Below are 17,792 nucleotides of genomic sequence, written 5' to 3'. Positions count from 1 at the left end.
AAGACGTATAGCCCAGGCTCTTATACAAGCTAGCTGGGGGGGGGGGGGGGGGGGCTGGGCTCAGAGTGTATGTAACCACATGGGGTTCGAGCTGGACGAGAATTACATGTGACCTTCACACGTGACTGGCTCAGAGAATAGCATGTGGATCCCACTTACCCGTTTCATTTGAAAATAGTTTGAATTTGGCACTGCAATTCACTGTTGACATAGCATTCTGAGAAAACAGCTATATAAGATGGACATTATACTACACAAGAACTGTGGGAAATTATGTAACCGCTCCTGCAGAGACCACAGACAGATTGGCTCCATAGCTGATGTCTGTGTAATGCATATAACAAGCACTTTACTGGGCAGGGCCTTATATGGAGTTCATTTTGCTTTAAACATTTTAACCCCTTTTAGCACCATTCTGACCCCTAGACACGGCCACTCTATTAACTGTCCATTGCCTTAAATTACAATAGTCACTGTAATAAATTACAAGTCATTGTAATTCCTGTCTTACCATTTCTTAAAATGATGCAAGGATGCCAGTGAATGAGGAATTTGCAAATTAGATACTTCAGATATGTCCATAATCTGTGACATCACGAAACATACTTTATTCATGCAATTATATTCATAATTTAGATCAATGTAATGGGTCCATTCTTATGTAACAAGCCTATTTATTGTTTTTGCTCCATTGTCTTGTAGTGAACATATTTATTGTTTAACCTTTGTATTTGCATCTACTCCGTTTACTTTTAGATTTGATAGCTACTATTTTAATATATTAGGTTAATATATACCTAACTCTCCATTAGTTAAGCATTTCATAGGGGCCCAAGCGGATAACATGGCTTTCTAACTTAAGACATGGCAAATTTTATTTAATGAATTTCTAGTCTGTTTCGAATCCTCTTTCCCTCACTGAACCAATTATAAAGTTATTTGCATATATGGTCCCTATAGCCCAGAATTTATTATTTAACTGAACTCAGTTCGACAACTACCTCTTAAACCTTGACAGTATAGTTGAGGGTGCCAAACGTTCGTAGATATTTAGTGCCATCTGCTGGCCATGATGGATCCAATCCAAAAAAAGGTTAATATTTTCCTCCTTGGTGTATTTTGTTTAGATATTTTTTTGCAAGGCAATGAAGATTAATATGTTTCTGCATTGAGGGATGGTCTATGCACTGGTCCATACTAATTAAGTCCCTATTTTAATCTGTTCTAGTAATATCTAATCTGTTGAGGATGTTTGTAGACAGTTCACAACACTGTGTGTATTTCCTACATCGTCCTCCCCAGATAGCAGTAGTGAAAGGGGGGTGTTTTATCAAGGGAGTGGTAACTCTCCCCTTTTGACCCACAATTGTGTATGCGTGTGTGTAAACAGAGGACATGTTTCCCAGAGTGAGCGTGTGTGTTTAGATATGAGGTTTCCTTTTTCCAACTTGTTGCATTGTCCTTAAAAGGTGGTAGAGAGACACAGTGAGATTAGGACTGGAGTCTTTTGGCAACACCAAGACATGTAAATATGGAAAGTCAGAGTGTCTAGGAAGGATTTTAAAGGGCAGCATTCTGCATTCGCGTCCTGTCAGGGGCTTGTGCGAGACGTGAATAATAAATGAATTATTTTAGAAGTCATGTTACAAAATCTCATGGAGGCGCATGAACACAGCGTCGCCATGTAAGCGCTCGTGCTCGCGCTGCATCGTTTGTCTTGCCTGCAGACAAACAGCCACAGGAAGCTACAGTAGTGCGGAAAAAACACACATTTCGCTGTCGAAGAAACACGGCACGAAGAAAAGCTTCTCTATTCTTTTATTTTATTGTATCTAAAACAGCTGGCTTCATTTCACACTTCACCTGCTCGTGCACGGGGGAATGTTACCATAGAAACAGGTTGAAACAGTTCAGGCACAATCACTCACTTGGCCGTGCACAGGACTGCTATTATGAAAGACCTTTTATTTAGCGAGAAATAAAATGCAATCAATAAAATGAACCAGCACACTCACACTAATTAAAACGAGGGATTTTTTTTTGTACAGACAGCACACAATGTAAGCATTGCGCGATCAGCAATATCTCAATCATATCACAACAGAGAAAGCCATTCTGTAAACATCACAGAAAGACCGAACAAACAAAACCAGTTGGTCTCAGATAAAATCAGCAAGAGCAGCTCTTCCCACTTACCCAAGCGTATGACCAAGTTGCCCTTTGGAAAGATGTAAGGAGATATCTCAAACAGCTTTGGTATGCCACAAGATGGGGCATTCTTCATTACATTCTAGTGTAACACCTTCCTAAATGTTATATGCTGCAGACTTCAGGTTAGTACTAGAAAGGGCTGGAGCAAACAGAAAATGTTATACTTAAAAGTGCTGTTTACATTACAAAACACTGTTCCCTCTTTGCAAGTCTTCATACTGAAGAAATTCATGAATTGACCGGAATTTCTACAGTTGCCTTTGACCGTATCAGTTATCTAATGCCGTATATTCATTTCCAGTACAAAAACGGGTAGTCTACATCATACTGTTCTCAAAAACTGGGTCTTCCGTAAGCTAGCGAGGATGTAACTGTGTTATAGCCACGAGGGTGCAGATGAGACAGAGGCACCCTTCATCCCCACACAGTAGCACACCCCAGCGTGAACGTGAGCGTGCACTACTATGTCTGGTGCACTAAAGCAGACAGGGAAGGCTGCAGGCGTCATGTTCAACATCTCAAGATCAAAGACAAATCCGTAAGCATGGAAGCATTAAAATAAATGTTACGTGTAAACCAAGTTACAGAACTGCATGTGTATTTACTGAATAAACAGTCTAGAACTTCTACTTTTGAATTGAATTATCAGTCATTCAAGTGGAGTGAGTGGTTCAGACTAGAAGCCCTTAAAGCCATATATTTATACCCTTAAAGGTGTCAGAGTACTGAAGCTACTGAGACACTACTATTATGTTGCATGTTTCATGATGGGATCAACACTGTAGAAATGGAATGAGAAAGTTAATCTAAAAGGACAATCAAAGCAACCCCTCTTGGCCAGATTCAATCACATCACAAAGACTGTATGCTGACTCACTGTACTGAACCACCATGCAATTTTCTAGTCAGAAAATCCAAACAAACCCAACTCATATTCCCTGGTATTGATTGTAACCATGGAGATATCAGCATGACTCACACAGACACAGTTCATGGAAATGTTTGAAACAAAACCTGATAAAATTCCTTGCAGAGCCAGAGGGTGGAGCTCGGTCAAATCTTGTAACACAGCCCATGGAAACACTGGTTTTATTGGGGAATCTGCCCTTCATTAGCAGTGCAAGACAAGCTAGATTCAAATCACCTTCACACTGGTTGGCACTGGAAAATACTGGAACACTTGAATATGACCACCTTGTGGGTCCGGGAGACTTTACAAAGCCTCTTTACAAAACCATATTTCACTGGAAATATGATGCCTAGGTGAATTACATTTTTTTCTTAACATTTTATTTTGTTTGTAGTATTACACTAAGTACTAAGTATTTGAAAGGAATTTAAAGGAAGATGGCTATCCACACATTATAATCCTATTTCACAACTATGAAACGTTTAATTCTGCCCTCCACTTTGTGCAGGTCCTGACACAGTATTTAGACCACACCCTATGGTGACCCATTATTTCAGAATTTGGATCTCCAGAATGTGATTGTGCCACAGAGCCGTTCCCTCACCTGTCCTCCTCACCTGTCCACCTCACCTGTCCACCTATGCACTGCTTCCCCCACTCTTATCTGTAAATGTTACATTTATTTAAACATTGCCATCTTATCAAGGTCTTCTCTACTGGGTCTTTTTGGGTGTGCTCCAAAAGTGTACTCCAATTTGGGGTCCGGCAGAGAATGAAGAGCAATTGGAATATGGAAGATACCGGTACCGAGTGGCAGGTTCTCACTGCTTCCGATCTAATCAATTACGTCTATTGATCGCACTAGAAGCCTCAGCACTCACTGAAGAACACTGAAGGACAGTCAGAGAGCTTTGGCAGACAGGAATGTAAACTATACGTACAACGAATGTTATGAAGCATTAAAGAAGCATCTTAAATGGAAATTTCTGACATGCCGTCAGCTAAAGTATGCGCCGATTACCCCAGAACGGGGAGCTTTGAGTTTGCAAATAAGTTTTAGGCATCCAAATCAGAGACTCCTGCTCGTATTCTTATGCCCGACAAACACGTGTGGGCGTGTCCTGCTGCTGCGTTTCACGAGTGGAATCACACTCAACTGGGCTGGGAGCAGTGGAGTGAATGAGAGTGAGAGAGAGATGGGTGTGAAAGATAGAGAGCACAGCAGTTGTGCAAGGATAGTGGAAGCTAAAGTCATTTTGGTTAGTCAGACTTAATGTCATAATCCAATTGCATCATGACTCACACACTTGGCCAGCACAAAACACATGAAACTCTGTCAGGTAAGAGGCAACGCCCTAATGTAACTATGACAACGGTGACCTTTTATGCACGACAAAAGATTTTTAGGTGCTATTTAAAGAGTCCGTCACCCTCTCCAAGACCTTTAAAGAATGCTCTAGAATATCCGTCTACTTTGATCACAGTCATGTCCAAAAATAAAACTCACTCCACTGTTCCCAGGAGACGCCGGGACACTTTTGTTCCTTCAGTGACAACAAGCAACAACAACACGAAAAGCCTTCAGTCTTAACATCTCTTCACAACACGCCAGCAGACACCAGGTACACACCCCCCCCCCCTCCTCCTGGTAAATCAAACACACTATATTCTATCTACACAGATAACAGCTAACGACTCTTTTCTTCAACCTCATGCACCGCCTCTTCCACGTCCACATCACACATTTTTGGGAAGAAAAAAAACATATCTACCCAAGCTCACCCACAACAAATCTACGAATTCAGCTTATGTACAACTTTCCCCCTCCCCCAACATGAGCTTAAATAATAAAGAAAAACAAGACGACTGAATATAGGGGACAAGGTATGAGAAAATACAGTCATTCTGTCATCGACTTTAGCCATTATCATCCAAATCTAAAAACTGACCCCAGGTATGGTCAATGATGGAACCCAACCTAGGCTACTACTTCAGATCTGAAAAGTTAAATCATTTTTACCTCATATTTGTTTTTTGCAAACCGCATAGATAAATAATTGCCACACTAACACCATGGGTTATGGTAGTCAGTACGTGGGCATGTCTACAATTTGGCATGGTGTCTGTACTGGGTAAAAACTGCAAGTAAACCTGCTCCTTGGTCTGAGAATCTCCACACAGGCAAGTGGTCCAGTGGGAAGCAAGTTTTGGCAGCAAAACAGGGTTTAGCACCACACCACATCACACTGACTAACAGCACGAGCTGGAGAGAAACTACAAGTAGACACCTCTAAAAGCTCAAAAGCACATCATGGAATCAGAGTCATAACACCTGAATGCCACACATGTTTGTTTACTTGCAGACATATCTACTGGGGGAGGGGATGTTGATTTCAGCAACACCTGTAATTGTGAAATATAATTTAAAATCCAAAGCAGCAACCGCAGTGCATATAGGAGTGTTCTGGAGTCCGTGGTAAAGGATGTTATGTACAAACTACAAACCCGGTTCCTTGCATTCCTTTGTCCTTTCATACCATAAACTAGGCACAAAAAGTGAATCATTCCAAAGTTCTGATCTCGTTCTCCTTGTGCTCTCAGTATTCCCACTCATCAGTCTTCATGTCCAGGTAGCCGAGGATGTTCTGGGCATACTTGACCGCCTGTTTACGGGCCGCTTTAGTCCCATGGTCCCCCTGAGGGTCCACAGCATCCAGAGCTAGCAGTTGTTTGGTCAGCAACTCCTCAAGCATCATGTAGCTCTTGTCAGCTCGCTTACCGTCAAAGCCCAGCACTTGGGCCTGCAAGTCAGAGAGGCTGGCCAAGACGCGCCACACGGCTGCTTGAGACGGGTGCTCGTCCGGCCCGGGGTTCCGGTGCCCGAGGGATTCCCGAAGATCTAGGTAGGTGATGAGGGCCTGGATCTCAAGCACAGCCCTCCGACGGGCCTCCCTGATGCAGGGGTTACGCCCAGTGTCCACTTCATCCAGATGGGTTAGTAGACCCTGCAGTTCCGCCCCCTGCCCAGCCACGCCCTGCCGGAGGACCTCCCCCCGCAGCACGGAGACACGCCCCCGGATTGCCTCGATCTCACGGATCGAGTCGTTTTGTGCCAAGTCATACCTGAAGGCAAATGACAGAACATTATATTCAATGGTAGAAAGATATAGAAAAATATTTCTAATTAATTGGTTATGTTTTAAATGGTTTACACTAAATTGATTCAATATCACAACTCTTCAGCTGTGGACAGGCATTCTGTCTACCATTGCTATGTGTTCAAACAATGCTGCTGGAAACACATTTTTATAAACCACTAATCCAAAAATAAAACTAATCCAATGAGTTAAGGTACATTGTAAGCACAGATAAGACAACTCAATTCTGAACATTACCTCAGATGCCTTAGTGAAGCTACTGCTTCATCATCTAGCAAAGCCCTGAAGCGTTGGGCAATCTGCTGAGAACTGAAATATTTCTTCATGTTGTCTAATATACAAACTAGAATTTCACTGTATACTTAAGTGTCACTTTCTGTCTTGTGCTCAGACCAATTGACTCTTCGTGCCAGGATCTCGTCAAGTTGTTAATTAAAATAGGAACATCACAAATGTTCCAGTGTGGGAGAAAGCCTGCCGAAGAAGAACGCTTAATATAAACGTATCTGAGCTCTGCAAGGTGTCCTTCACACCAAGTCACAAATAAAGTACTAATGATCTCAGCATGTCTGGCTTTATCAACAGTGCTGCTACGTGCTGACTGCGTTAAATCATTCTGGTCATTCAGAATGTTTTATTGTGTTGGTGGACAGGTGTGACCTTCACTCCCTACATCATTTTGGGTTTCCTGCACCAAACTACAGTGAATTACCTCAACCCTCTACCCACCCTACTACAGTTTTTCTGGGCGGTGTTGTAACCTCCTAATCCATGGTGATTAAGAGATTATTTTCTGGGCATAGATTCGTTATGCTAATGAGCACTGCTGTTATTGGCCACTTCCGTGGGGGACGGGGTGAGTACCGAGGGCTCTGAAATATTTACAGAAGCGCACAATTTAAGGGGAAACTCCATAAGCTTTCTGATGTTTCATGTCACGACACCCCGTTACCTGGGAGGCGTGAGGTTGCGTGTGCTCACCTGTGGGTGTCGTCCCCCTCTCCCTCCAGGTCAATGTGTTTGAGCAGGCTGTTGATCTCCTCCACCACCTGTTTCCTGTAGTTCCTGACAGCTGCGTCGCTGGACACGTCCAGGGAGTCGAGCTCCACCAGCAGCTCGGTGAGGACGCGTGCCAGGTGGGCACAGCTGTCACGCCCGCTCAGGCCCATCAGAAGAGCCACCAGCTGACAGCGGGCACCGCTCACCTGCGAAACATCAACCAGTCCGTCACCTCGTCAGCTTTAATTACGCGCCACTCGAGACTGTATGTACTAGGGATTAAAACAATACAAAAACTGACCTCCACCATCACTTGATTGATGCACTGCACGGCCTCGTGGGTGTCGTCGGACAGCGGCAAGGCTAGCGTGTGCGTGCGCACGCGGCCCTCCAGCACCTCCTGCACGGCGCAGACGCGGGTGAGCGCCCGGTACCGGGCCTTCCGGAGCGGCACGCTGCCTTCCGTCTTCACCTGGGCCAGCCGCATGGCTACGTCCTGCACGGCCTCCACCAGCTCCTCGCCGCTCTCCATGGCGTCCTGGGCCTGGCCCTGCCGGAAGGGAGCCACCACCCCGGCCAGCAGGAGGCGCTGCGCCTCCCTGCTCAGCTCCTCTATGGCCAGGCGGGAGGGGTGCGTGGCGTAGCCCTCAAGGTACCGCAGCAGGCCCTCCACCTCCCCGGCCGCTCGCTTTCGAGCCTGCTGCAGGTCCGCCCGGCCCTCCGTCTCCACCTGGGAGAAACGCACGCAAACGCAGCTTTTGTAGGCAACCTGTGGCGTCCGGTCGACGAACGCACAAATCAAAGATGTCCAATAGGACTTCGCTATGCAGGTCACACGTCGTTTGTGCAGCTGGGGGCCATTTCATCATTCTTAAGGACCTGGTGCAGGTACGCAGACGTTTTTGATGCAGGATTTATTAGATTATGAGTGACAATCGCAAAATAACAACGGGCAGTTAATTGGAACCTCCCACACTGCATTGCAGCCCTGCTGTTCCATATTATAGGAAATTACATTTGCATGGCAATGCCAGCCTGCATGCGTGTCACACACACACCCACATCCGTTACACAAACTCACAGAAAGCATAACACCTAAAAACTGCACACTCATAGCCAAGCAAAAAAAAAAAAACGATAACTTTATGGGAAATGCATGGAAGAAGTCCATGGAAAAAATGTATTTTAACAGACATTACATATGAGATAACAAGCTGTTAATGTTCTAACTGCAGCGCGGTATCTTCTGCCTGTTGCCAGTACGTTTAAATGAACCTGCCGGGTGCGCGACCTCTGAGGTCACAGCAGGGCCGGTCCTAACCTGATCGAGCTCCAGCAGCAGTCGGGTCAGCTCGCGCTCCAGACGCTTGTACTCCCGGTCGCTCTGCAGGCCGCTGAAGGAGCACACCTGCTGGCCCAGCACGGCCCCCTCCCGCTGCAGCTCGTCCAGGCGCGCCAGGGTGGGGTGCTGCCCCGGGAACGGCCCCGAGAAGGTGGGGAACGGCCCCGAGAAGGTGGGGAACGGCCCCGAGAAGGTGGGGAACGGCCCGGGCATCTGCTGGGCTGCAGGCTGCTGCTGCTGCTGTTGGCTGCCATGATCCATTGTCCTTTTCCCACCATCAAAAGGCTTCCCAAATAGGCTGAGAGAGAGAGAGAGAGAGAGAGAGAGAGAGAGAGAGAGAGAGAGAGAGAGAGAGAGTGTGAGCAGTACAGTCATTTTGTACCGCCTTTCAGCATATACACTACAGGCTAAGTTTGGACACACCTTCTCATTCAATGCGCTTTCTTTATTTCCATGATTATTTACATTGTAGATTCACTGAAGGCATTAAAACTATGAATGAACACATGTGGAGTTAACATGTACTTAACCTAAAGGTGAAATAACTGAAAACATGTTTTATATTCTAGTTTCTTCAAAACAACCACCCTTATGCAACACCTTGATTCTTTTCTTTTTCAGCCATTCTGTTGTAGATTTCCTGCTGTATGACCCTGTTCAGTCAATTTCACATCTGACTCTAGAATACTTTGGTATACAGAGGAGTTCATGGGGAGTTTAAGGTGCCCAGGTCCTGTGGGTGCAAAACAAGTCACCCTCCACCCCTCCACCCAATCACCTTCTTGACAGTTGGCATGAGGTGTCTGTGTTGATGTGCTATGTTTGTTTTTTGCCAAATGTGGCACTGTGAATTCTGGCCAAGCATCTCCATTTGGGTCTTGTGGTTTGTTCAGATGCAACTGTGTAAACCTAAGCCATGCTGCCGTGCCCTTTTTAGAAAGAAGAGGCTTTCTCCTGGCAACCCTTCCAAACAAGCCATGCTTGTTCAGTCTTTGTCTATTTGTACTGTCCTGAACGCTCAACAGCCTAACAGAAGCCTGTCTGAGAGGTAGCCCTTGAGTTTTTGTTTGTCTGGCATTGGGGTTGAATTTGGTGTGTGACGTCCACTCCTGGGAAGACTGGCAATTGTTTTAATGTTTTCCTCATCTTCCAAAATTGTCTGGACATGGACCCTTCCCATATTGATGGGCAGCAATTGAATCTACAAGCAAATGGACCATTACTGATGGTGTTCCTCTTCTGCAATGTGTTAACATACACCAGAATGTTAGAGACCAGCAAACTGACAAAATCTCTGCTTATATAGAGGCACTCACCACTGCTTATGATCAATAGATCGATCAGCGCCCCCTGGCTGCTGCTTACACTCTTAGCGCCTATGAAAGCAGTAAGAGTGAGTCTCGTTTTCCACACGTCACCTTTGCATTTTTCCTATTGGTGACACTATGTAATTGTTAATCTGAGGTTGCATTAGTGTCATTTTTAAAACCTACTAATCGCCAGATGATTATTTTATTATGTACCGATATATAAAACTATAGAATTCAATGAGGACACACTTTGTTCTTCGCAATACTGCATTACACTTGTCTTCCATGCTTCCAGGTTTTTGATGACCAAAGTTAGTCCAGTTTGTCATTTGTTTCAGTACCACTAGGCCCTCCCCACACAGAGAAAAACTAAAGCAAACAAATCTTCTGAAACACCCAAAACAGAATCAATGAGCATCACCAAGAAGAACCCACTCAACCTTTGAGTACGGACATGAGAGAGTTGTGATTGGATTACTAATTAGATCCTGGGATACACAACAAGAAAATTAGAGGGCTTGTGACTCAGGTCCAGCACCACGCCCGTATTCCACACTTTGATCCACTGTCTCGTACTAGCTAACGTTTACTGTCAGTTAAAGTAATGAAGCCATTCGGCATCTCAGACTGCAACTGAGGGTAAGATCCTAACTCTGTCTTAAATTACCCACACCACCTCATGCATGCAGAATAACGCAAACACCTTCCTACCTGCACACAGTCATAATTAAATAAATGTAAAAAAAAAAAACAAAAAACAAACCTTTTATTGAAATGGGAGCCCAAGCCCAAATATTATATGTTTCTTGTTCATATCGCAGCCTGTAGGTACACAAGCTGATCTTGAGCACATATGATTATAAATATTTACAGCTGCAGAGGGGATAAACCTACCCAGTGAGAAACACAATGGCCTTAAGAATCGACTGCTGGAAAACACACACACACACACACACCTGATTCAAAGGCCACAGAAAGTATTATCCTGGCAACCGAGGGCCATTCCACAGAGACACGTCTGTGATGTCACAACAGACAGGTCATACTCTTGGTTTTTAAAGGGACAACGTGTCTTTGTATCCTGATGGGATGAAGAGAGTTTCTTAGCAAAGTGCTAGAGATGACTGAACTTGAAACAATCATTTGAATTATCTATAGCTAACAAAAATTAAACCTATAAACATATTTCTAAATGTCTTTAAATAAAGCAACATCAATGCTAAATATATGCATTGGTAATAATGGTCTGTGTGGACACCTAGGCCTACATATTTACACCCACAGAATCCCTAACTTGTTCCCAAGATTTAGTTATTTAGATCTTACATTCACATTTACACTCATTTGTGTTCTCTCTGTAAATCAAACATGTTCCTGGGAATGAAAGCACCGTGCTCTACAAGATGAGCTAGTTTTACCCATGCCGTTGATGCTGCTAGCATGCTACCTTGCTCTAGCCATGCGAGTTACAGATTTAGCTGGGTTTTTTTTTTTTTTATACACGTTAACTTGGCATCCCTGCCTGTATCCACATGGCCAAAACATCACAGTCTCACAGGCGTTTAGTACACAGCTTCCACATCATCATCATCATCATCATCACCACCACCACCACCACCAGAACAAGAGCAGGCACAAATATAGCCATCATCTGAAAATGTTCAGTCTTTTACTGACAGAAGGCAGACAATGTCATGGAGGAACAGCATGTTTTACACCAGGTATCACCAAATGGCGGACCGCGGTCCGGATCCGGACCCGAACGCCGTCCTGTCCGGACCCAATCACATTCCTGATTAACTGGATACGGACCCAAATGCCAAAAAAATTTTTAACGGGAGACTATATTTTAAAACGGAGAATTTATTTTCAGACGAGTGTTACGTTCACCACCCATTTGAGTGTTACGTTCAACCCCCCCCCCCCCCCCCCCCCCCCCCCCCCCCCCCCCCGCTCAACAACTTTTGTTCGCCACCGCGGACCCGGACCTAAGGTCTGAGCTATCTGCCAAAAATGGACCGCGGAGAGATTTAATTGATTACCCCTGTTTTACACCATTAGAGCAGAGAAAGGTGAATGTGAACAGGGCTGCCTGACCTGCCTTAGCTCGCTCGTCTGCTTCTGTAGCATGCGACTGCTACAGGCCTCCGATTATAAAGTCAGTAATGAGCCTGTACACAAAACCAAAGCTCTGGTTTGTGTTTTAGGGTGGGGCCATGTAGGCCAAATGCCATCACTGCCCAAACACACTGCTGAATGTTGGAAAGAAGATTCCCTTGATGTTGCATGTGTCAAGGTGATTTGACCCAACAGCAGCTGGTGAGTATAGAAGACAAACTGTCTGAAATGAAGATGCTGTGGATGCCAGATGTGTCTCCCACTGTTTCTGCCTGCAGGGGAGGGAACATCAACGATGATCTGGAACAGTCCATGTATTAAAGGTACGAGGGATATGAAGACTAGGTCAATGGCACAGATATTAAAATATACTCAGTCTACCACAAGAAAGCAAACAATGAAGCAAAAAAAACACCATTTCCACTATATAAATCACCATCTTTCTCAACATAAAAATGGTTCGTATGTTCATTATAAACAAAAACGCAGTCTAATCTCACAGTGCAGACATACAGCCCAGTTATTCCTCCCACACCGAGCACACGGCCCCTCGCATTTAACACGCGTTTGGCACAGAAAAGCTACCTGTGCCCGTTAAAACGCAGACGAATAAAGGAGGGAGAAAGAGAGATAGAGATAGAAAGAGAGGGAGCGAGAGCACCAGACCACAGCGTGTCTCCTCCGACAGGAACATCAGCCATGTCTCACCACCTCCCGAGGAGCGCCCAACATCTCTCACCTTCTCAGCACGCCGAAGACGTTCGCGCACATCTCTGATAAACCCCGTTTCCATAAGATATGTCGACTATCCTGGGCGCCACCACACGTCGACACTCGGATCTCAGCCTAGACTCGCTGTAAATAAATTAAATACGCGGATATATTGGGGGGTTTTAAGCAAGCGAGCCTTAGTGCCACCGCGTTGGGCTGCACCGCGTCGGGCTGCGCCGCATCGCCCCCCTCCCTCACCGGTTCTGGGGGAACCACTCCACACCAGCGGGGGTTTCACTCGCCACAATCACACTTATTGTTGTTCCAACGCGACACCTTTCATGCCGAAATACCACATATTGCAATAACACACACAAACGGAGCCTTTACCGTCCGGTGTAGTTTTTTTGCGAGTGCGTAATCTTATCTAACCACAGGACTAAATGGTTTAATCTTTCATGCACAGTCACGTCAGGAAGCAGCTCGGTGGGACTCGCACCGGCAACGCAGGCAGCTAGACGTGTTAAAAAATAAGTTTGAAAGGCCAAAAAAGGCAAACAGCTTAATTAAACAATAATAATCTTTGAAAATATATATTTTAACAAGCCATCATGGCGCGTTTATCTGTGGTTTAACCCGCTAACGTTTGCTAGAGGCGGTCTTAAACCTTTATGGGCCACAGACAGCAGTGGCCGATACATCAAAGCTGCGGGACGATTTGTGGACTAAACGGTGCAGCAAACGTCCCGTACGAGGATCCGAACGGAACCGAACGGCTCCACATTTCAGCAGGACGCACATTGATAACCACCCACCTGCATAACCAGCGCACAGCCATCGGGGTGTCTGTAGTGAACACACAACACACACACACACACACACACACGGATCTAGATCATTACCACACATGACCACCGGGGACACGTGTGCTGGGGGAGAGGCACGGTGCCGGGTTTACGTCCACCAAGAGTTTAGATGACTGTTCATTTAGAGAAATAAACACAACACTTTGTAAATATGTTCGACTCTAATGGCAAGAATTTGAAAAATAATATATATATATTTTTGAAGTTGCAACTTTTATGTGCCTTGTCAAATGGACGAGTCGTTAAAATGCTGCAGTTACACATTTTACAGTATTAAAGTGTTTTTAATTGAGTTTTTATTAATGAGTATATTTTAGGTATGTTATAGATCAGTCAGACAGTGACCCTTCACGTCTCTCTATAAACTCCGGAAGCACAACGGTCGTCCAGAATAATAACAGGAAGTGGAAAAAGTCCATGGAAGAAAATAAAAGAAGCTCCTGAAACAGCGGAGTGAGATGACGGGAACTTTAAATATTTTACTTGATTCCAGGAAGAGAATTTGATCTTAAATAGCCTGAACACTTGCGAGAGAATGTTATGTTTAATTGGGAAATCTTTCTGGGAATCACTATTAGAACTGGGAATGATCTCTTATATCATCGACAGTTATGGCTTAGTTCAGCAGGGGAGTTCAGGTTTGATATCGGAAACATATGTAAAATTTAGTTCCAATTCCAAATTTATTGAGTTTATTTAACTCTTCTGTTGCATAAATATATATTAAGGATATAAAAAATGTGCAGTGTACAAGTGATCTCTGAGCAATGACAGACCACGACATGTAATTGTTTAAGCATTACTCAGATTTATGCATGGACGTATGTTGATTAACTTTCTCAAACAAATAACCAAACAAAAGCCACATTTTTACAATGACCACCGAGAAGAACAGAGGGACCTTTATTTTGAAAACGAGACCAGTTTTATCTGCCATGCAAAAAAATAAAAATATGTCGCTGACTTCACATACTCAAGGGTACAATGTATGTAGCTGGTGGGTCGCCTACTAGCTAGATATTTATAACAGTTGATATATTAATAATTTAGTTAGCTGTATTTTGAAAATGAATGTCAGGACGATAGGGTGTTTACTCTTTAGGACTCAACGTAGTGTCCTGACAAACAGTTGCTACAGCTCCGGCCCGCCATCACAAGATGAGGTTTGTTGCTTTCCAGTTAGCTGGTCAGTTATTTGCAGCGTAATCTCCTTAAATAGCGACATTACAGGATATTGTTAACTAGACTGATCTCTCTTACATGACAGTCTTAAACTACCTACCTGCACAAGCTTATATAGAACTGATATTGGCTGCAGAGACCTGCCATGTGTGTGTGTTAATCACAGACTGACAGGACTGGCAATAAAACCTTAACTAAAAGTCAGGCGTTAATTTTGCACATGGGCATGTTTGCAGTGTGCAAGTAGGAATATTTCTAGATACCTTGTCTTTCGTCGTTGTACCTTATTAGGTACCACATCGCTAGTAATGGGTGTCTCATTTTGTCTTCAGAACTGCCATAATTATTTGTGACAGAAGTTCAAGGTGCTGGAAGTATTCCTCAGATTCTGGTTCTTATTGACAAGATGGTTTTAATGCAGTTACTGCAGATTTGTCTGCACATCCATGGGGTGAAATGACCCCCATCACATTCCAAAAAAGGTGCTGTTGCATTGAGATTCAAGATCTGGTGACTGTATGGTCAACAACAAACTCAGGCTGGGGTGTTTAAACAATGCTTCATTTGTCTTAAGGAACCCAAAGGGTGGTAAGAAAAAATGCCAAAACCATTAAACCACCAACCGGTACCATTAATACAAAGGCAGGATGGATCCAATCTTATGTTAATGCCAAATTCTGACCCTACCTTGCAAATGTCGCAACCGAAATTAAGACTTAACAAACCAGGCAGTGGTTTTCCCAAGCTTCTTCCAATTTTAATGGACCCATGCAAGTTGTAGACTCAGTTGCCTGTTCTTAGCTGACAGACACAGCTCCCAGTATGGCATGCTGCAGTAGACCATCTGCTTCAAGGTTTCATGTGTTCAAGTTCTTTTGCATGGCTCGGGTGTAATGAGAAGTAGTCATCGTCTTATCAACTTGAACCAATCTGAAATGCTCAGACAAGTTTATGTAGCACCAACAACCATGTTCAAACTCACTGAAACCACCATGTCTAAATGCCTAAAGGCCCAGAGTTGCTGCAACGCGATTGGCTGATTAGATATTGCCATTAGCAAGAAGCTCATCAGGCGTACCTAATAAAGTGTATGTGTTTTAGTCCGTGTGTCTGCTGGAATGCACAGAGACCTGATATCGGAGCAAATTCAACATCTGTCTGATTTAAACATGCAGCTATGTTACGTTGCTATGGTTTCTCCGTCAGCAATGTTGCTTCCAGGTTTCACAAGGTAGAAGGGTGGTATGGGGAGAACAATGCTTCATTATCACTTAGAGGAACAGACAGACAAAATTTGCCCTCCTAAATGGGGCTGTTTTGGGAGGGGGAGAAGAATGGTGTGCATGATCTTGTGGTATTTTGGCCAAAGCATATAGACCTTTCATTAAGACCCCAAATAACTGTTTTAAATGGTGTAAAGTGTCAGTTACAGTCTGCAGAGCAGTTTATCATACCAAAGCTAATCTAATTTTCTAAATTTTAAAATTCTAATTACCATTCACTTTAGTGGTTATTTTATACTTCTATCTGCTTCTATCATGCAACGTGTTTGTCTGTAATGGCATCTGTACTTTATGCAAAATTGGTTGGTTTACAATATTGGAAGAAATAGCCATTTAAATATATTTTGTCCTGTCCACTGACTTTATTTTGTTAAGAACACCAGATTCAATCCAGCATCAACGTCAAAGTATGATTGGATTGGGCCACCAGACAGACTATCAAATCTCCGACCGGTCATATATCATATCCCTGAGAATGAGACTCAACTGGAGAGGAAACTAAGGCATCTGAGGCAGGAAACAGAGGACTGGAACCATGAGTTCTGGACAAACCAGAATGTCACGTTTAGCAAGGTGAAATAAAGTTGTACCAGATGTCAAATACTTATTTCTGACCACTAGAGGGCATCGTTTAAGCATGAACTATTCGTATGTTTTCTATGCATCTTTGAAAAGTCTGAAATTTTCAACTGTACAACTGTAGGAAAAGGAACAATTCAAACAGTCACAGATGAAGTTAAAAGGCTGGACAGAAAGAGATGAGAAAGGTTAGTAACTTTCTATTCAGTTCAGCTGTATTTTCTTATGCATGTGCACTGAAAATATTTGGCAGCAAGTGCATAACAACAAAAATAGTGGAAAATATATAAGTAATAAAATATAGTTTTCAAGCAAGCATATGGTGACAGTATGCAGTGCTACACAGACAGGCCAATAAGACACAACATGAGAATGAAAATCTGCATATTGGTCTAGTCTTTCATTTAGAATGAACAATTACATAATAGTAATAATTAGTTTTATAATTTAGTACTACTCTTTTTGTATTACAGGACAAAAGAGGACATTGAGTAGTGAGGAGATGGCTGTCTTTTACAAACACTTCTTGGACAAAAACTGTAAAAAACATGCTAATTATAACAAGTGAGTACACATCCTTACTTTATTTAAATTTATTTAAGTGGCATCTTTATCAGCATATATATATATATATATATATATATATATATATATATATATGAATATATATGAATATATATGAATATATATATGAATATAATGGGCATTGAGATAGATATCTAACACCCCAGTCTTTTTTTTTTTTTTTTTTTTACAGTGAATGGTATAAGCGGAATTTCACTATTACACTTCTGATGGCCAAAGTAGCTCTGCACAATATCTGGAGGACACTAACCGGTCAAGGGAGGAATAAGAGAAAACTGACTATGCCCAAATGAAATCCCTCCGTTAAGTTCTTATGTCCCTGCTGGTCACCTTATTACTGGAGTCTTTCCACTAAAATTACGGGCAGACCATTATTATGTTGATCCTGTTATATGTGACATGCTACTTTGAATCAATAAAACAACAACCATGAAATGTCAAACATACATGTGGTGTTTTTTTGTTTGTTTGGGTCTTAGTTGTTATATTCGAGTGCAATACAAAGTCATATGACTACTGTAAAGTGGTGATTTCATAT

General features: G+C 43.3%; 2 protein-coding genes across 12 annotated transcripts; one reads left to right on the top strand and one right to left on the bottom strand.

Moving 5' to 3' along the window:
* Positions 1 to 1,801: 1,801 nt before the first annotated feature.
* On the bottom strand, positions 1,802 to 13,731 carry bag5 (BCL2 associated athanogene 5). Of its 10 annotated transcripts, none has more exons than XM_076973994.1 (7): positions 13,575 to 13,709; positions 12,028 to 12,320; positions 9,937 to 11,581; positions 8,600 to 8,918; positions 7,580 to 8,008; positions 7,261 to 7,484; positions 1,802 to 6,244 (listed from the first exon to the last, which is right to left on the bottom strand). In XM_076973994.1, exons 4-7 carry the CDS (start codon positions 8,879 to 8,881, stop codon positions 5,719 to 5,721), a joined length of 1,461 nt encoding a protein of 486 aa, XP_076830109.1. In that variant the 5' UTR covers positions 8,882 to 8,918; positions 9,937 to 11,581; positions 12,028 to 12,320; positions 13,575 to 13,709; the 3' UTR covers positions 1,802 to 5,718. The 10 variants fall into 10 exon arrangements, with proteins under 10 accessions (XP_076830109.1, XP_076830105.1, XP_076830104.1 ...); XM_076973990.1 differs by lacking the exon at positions 13,575 to 13,709 and adding an exon at positions 12,788 to 13,553 and having other exon boundaries at positions 12,028 to 12,348; XM_076973989.1 differs by lacking the exon at positions 13,575 to 13,709 and adding an exon at positions 12,788 to 13,553.
* Positions 13,732 to 14,547: 816 nt separating this feature from the next.
* coa8 (cytochrome c oxidase assembly factor 8) lies at positions 14,548 to 17,696 on the top strand. 2 transcript variants are annotated; one of them, XM_076975379.1, is made up of 5 exons: positions 14,548 to 14,788; positions 16,466 to 16,663; positions 16,794 to 16,857; positions 17,143 to 17,233; positions 17,427 to 17,696. In XM_076975379.1, the coding sequence occupies exons 1-5, from the start codon at positions 14,693 to 14,695 to the stop codon at positions 17,545 to 17,547; spliced, it is 570 nt and encodes a 189-aa protein (XP_076831494.1). In that variant the 5' UTR covers positions 14,548 to 14,692; the 3' UTR covers positions 17,548 to 17,696. The 2 variants fall into 2 exon arrangements, with proteins under 2 accessions (XP_076831494.1, XP_076831495.1); XM_076975380.1 differs by lacking the exon at positions 14,548 to 14,788 and adding an exon at positions 14,811 to 16,038.
* Positions 17,697 to 17,792: the final 96 nt, after the last annotated feature.

Source organism: Brachyhypopomus gauderio, chromosome 15 (genome assembly GCF_052324685.1).
Source record: "Brachyhypopomus gauderio isolate BG-103 chromosome 15, BGAUD_0.2, whole genome shotgun sequence".
Classification (NCBI taxonomy): domain Eukaryota; kingdom Metazoa; phylum Chordata; class Actinopteri; order Gymnotiformes; family Hypopomidae; genus Brachyhypopomus; species Brachyhypopomus gauderio.
This window is presented reverse-complemented; position numbering and strand designations above follow the sequence as displayed.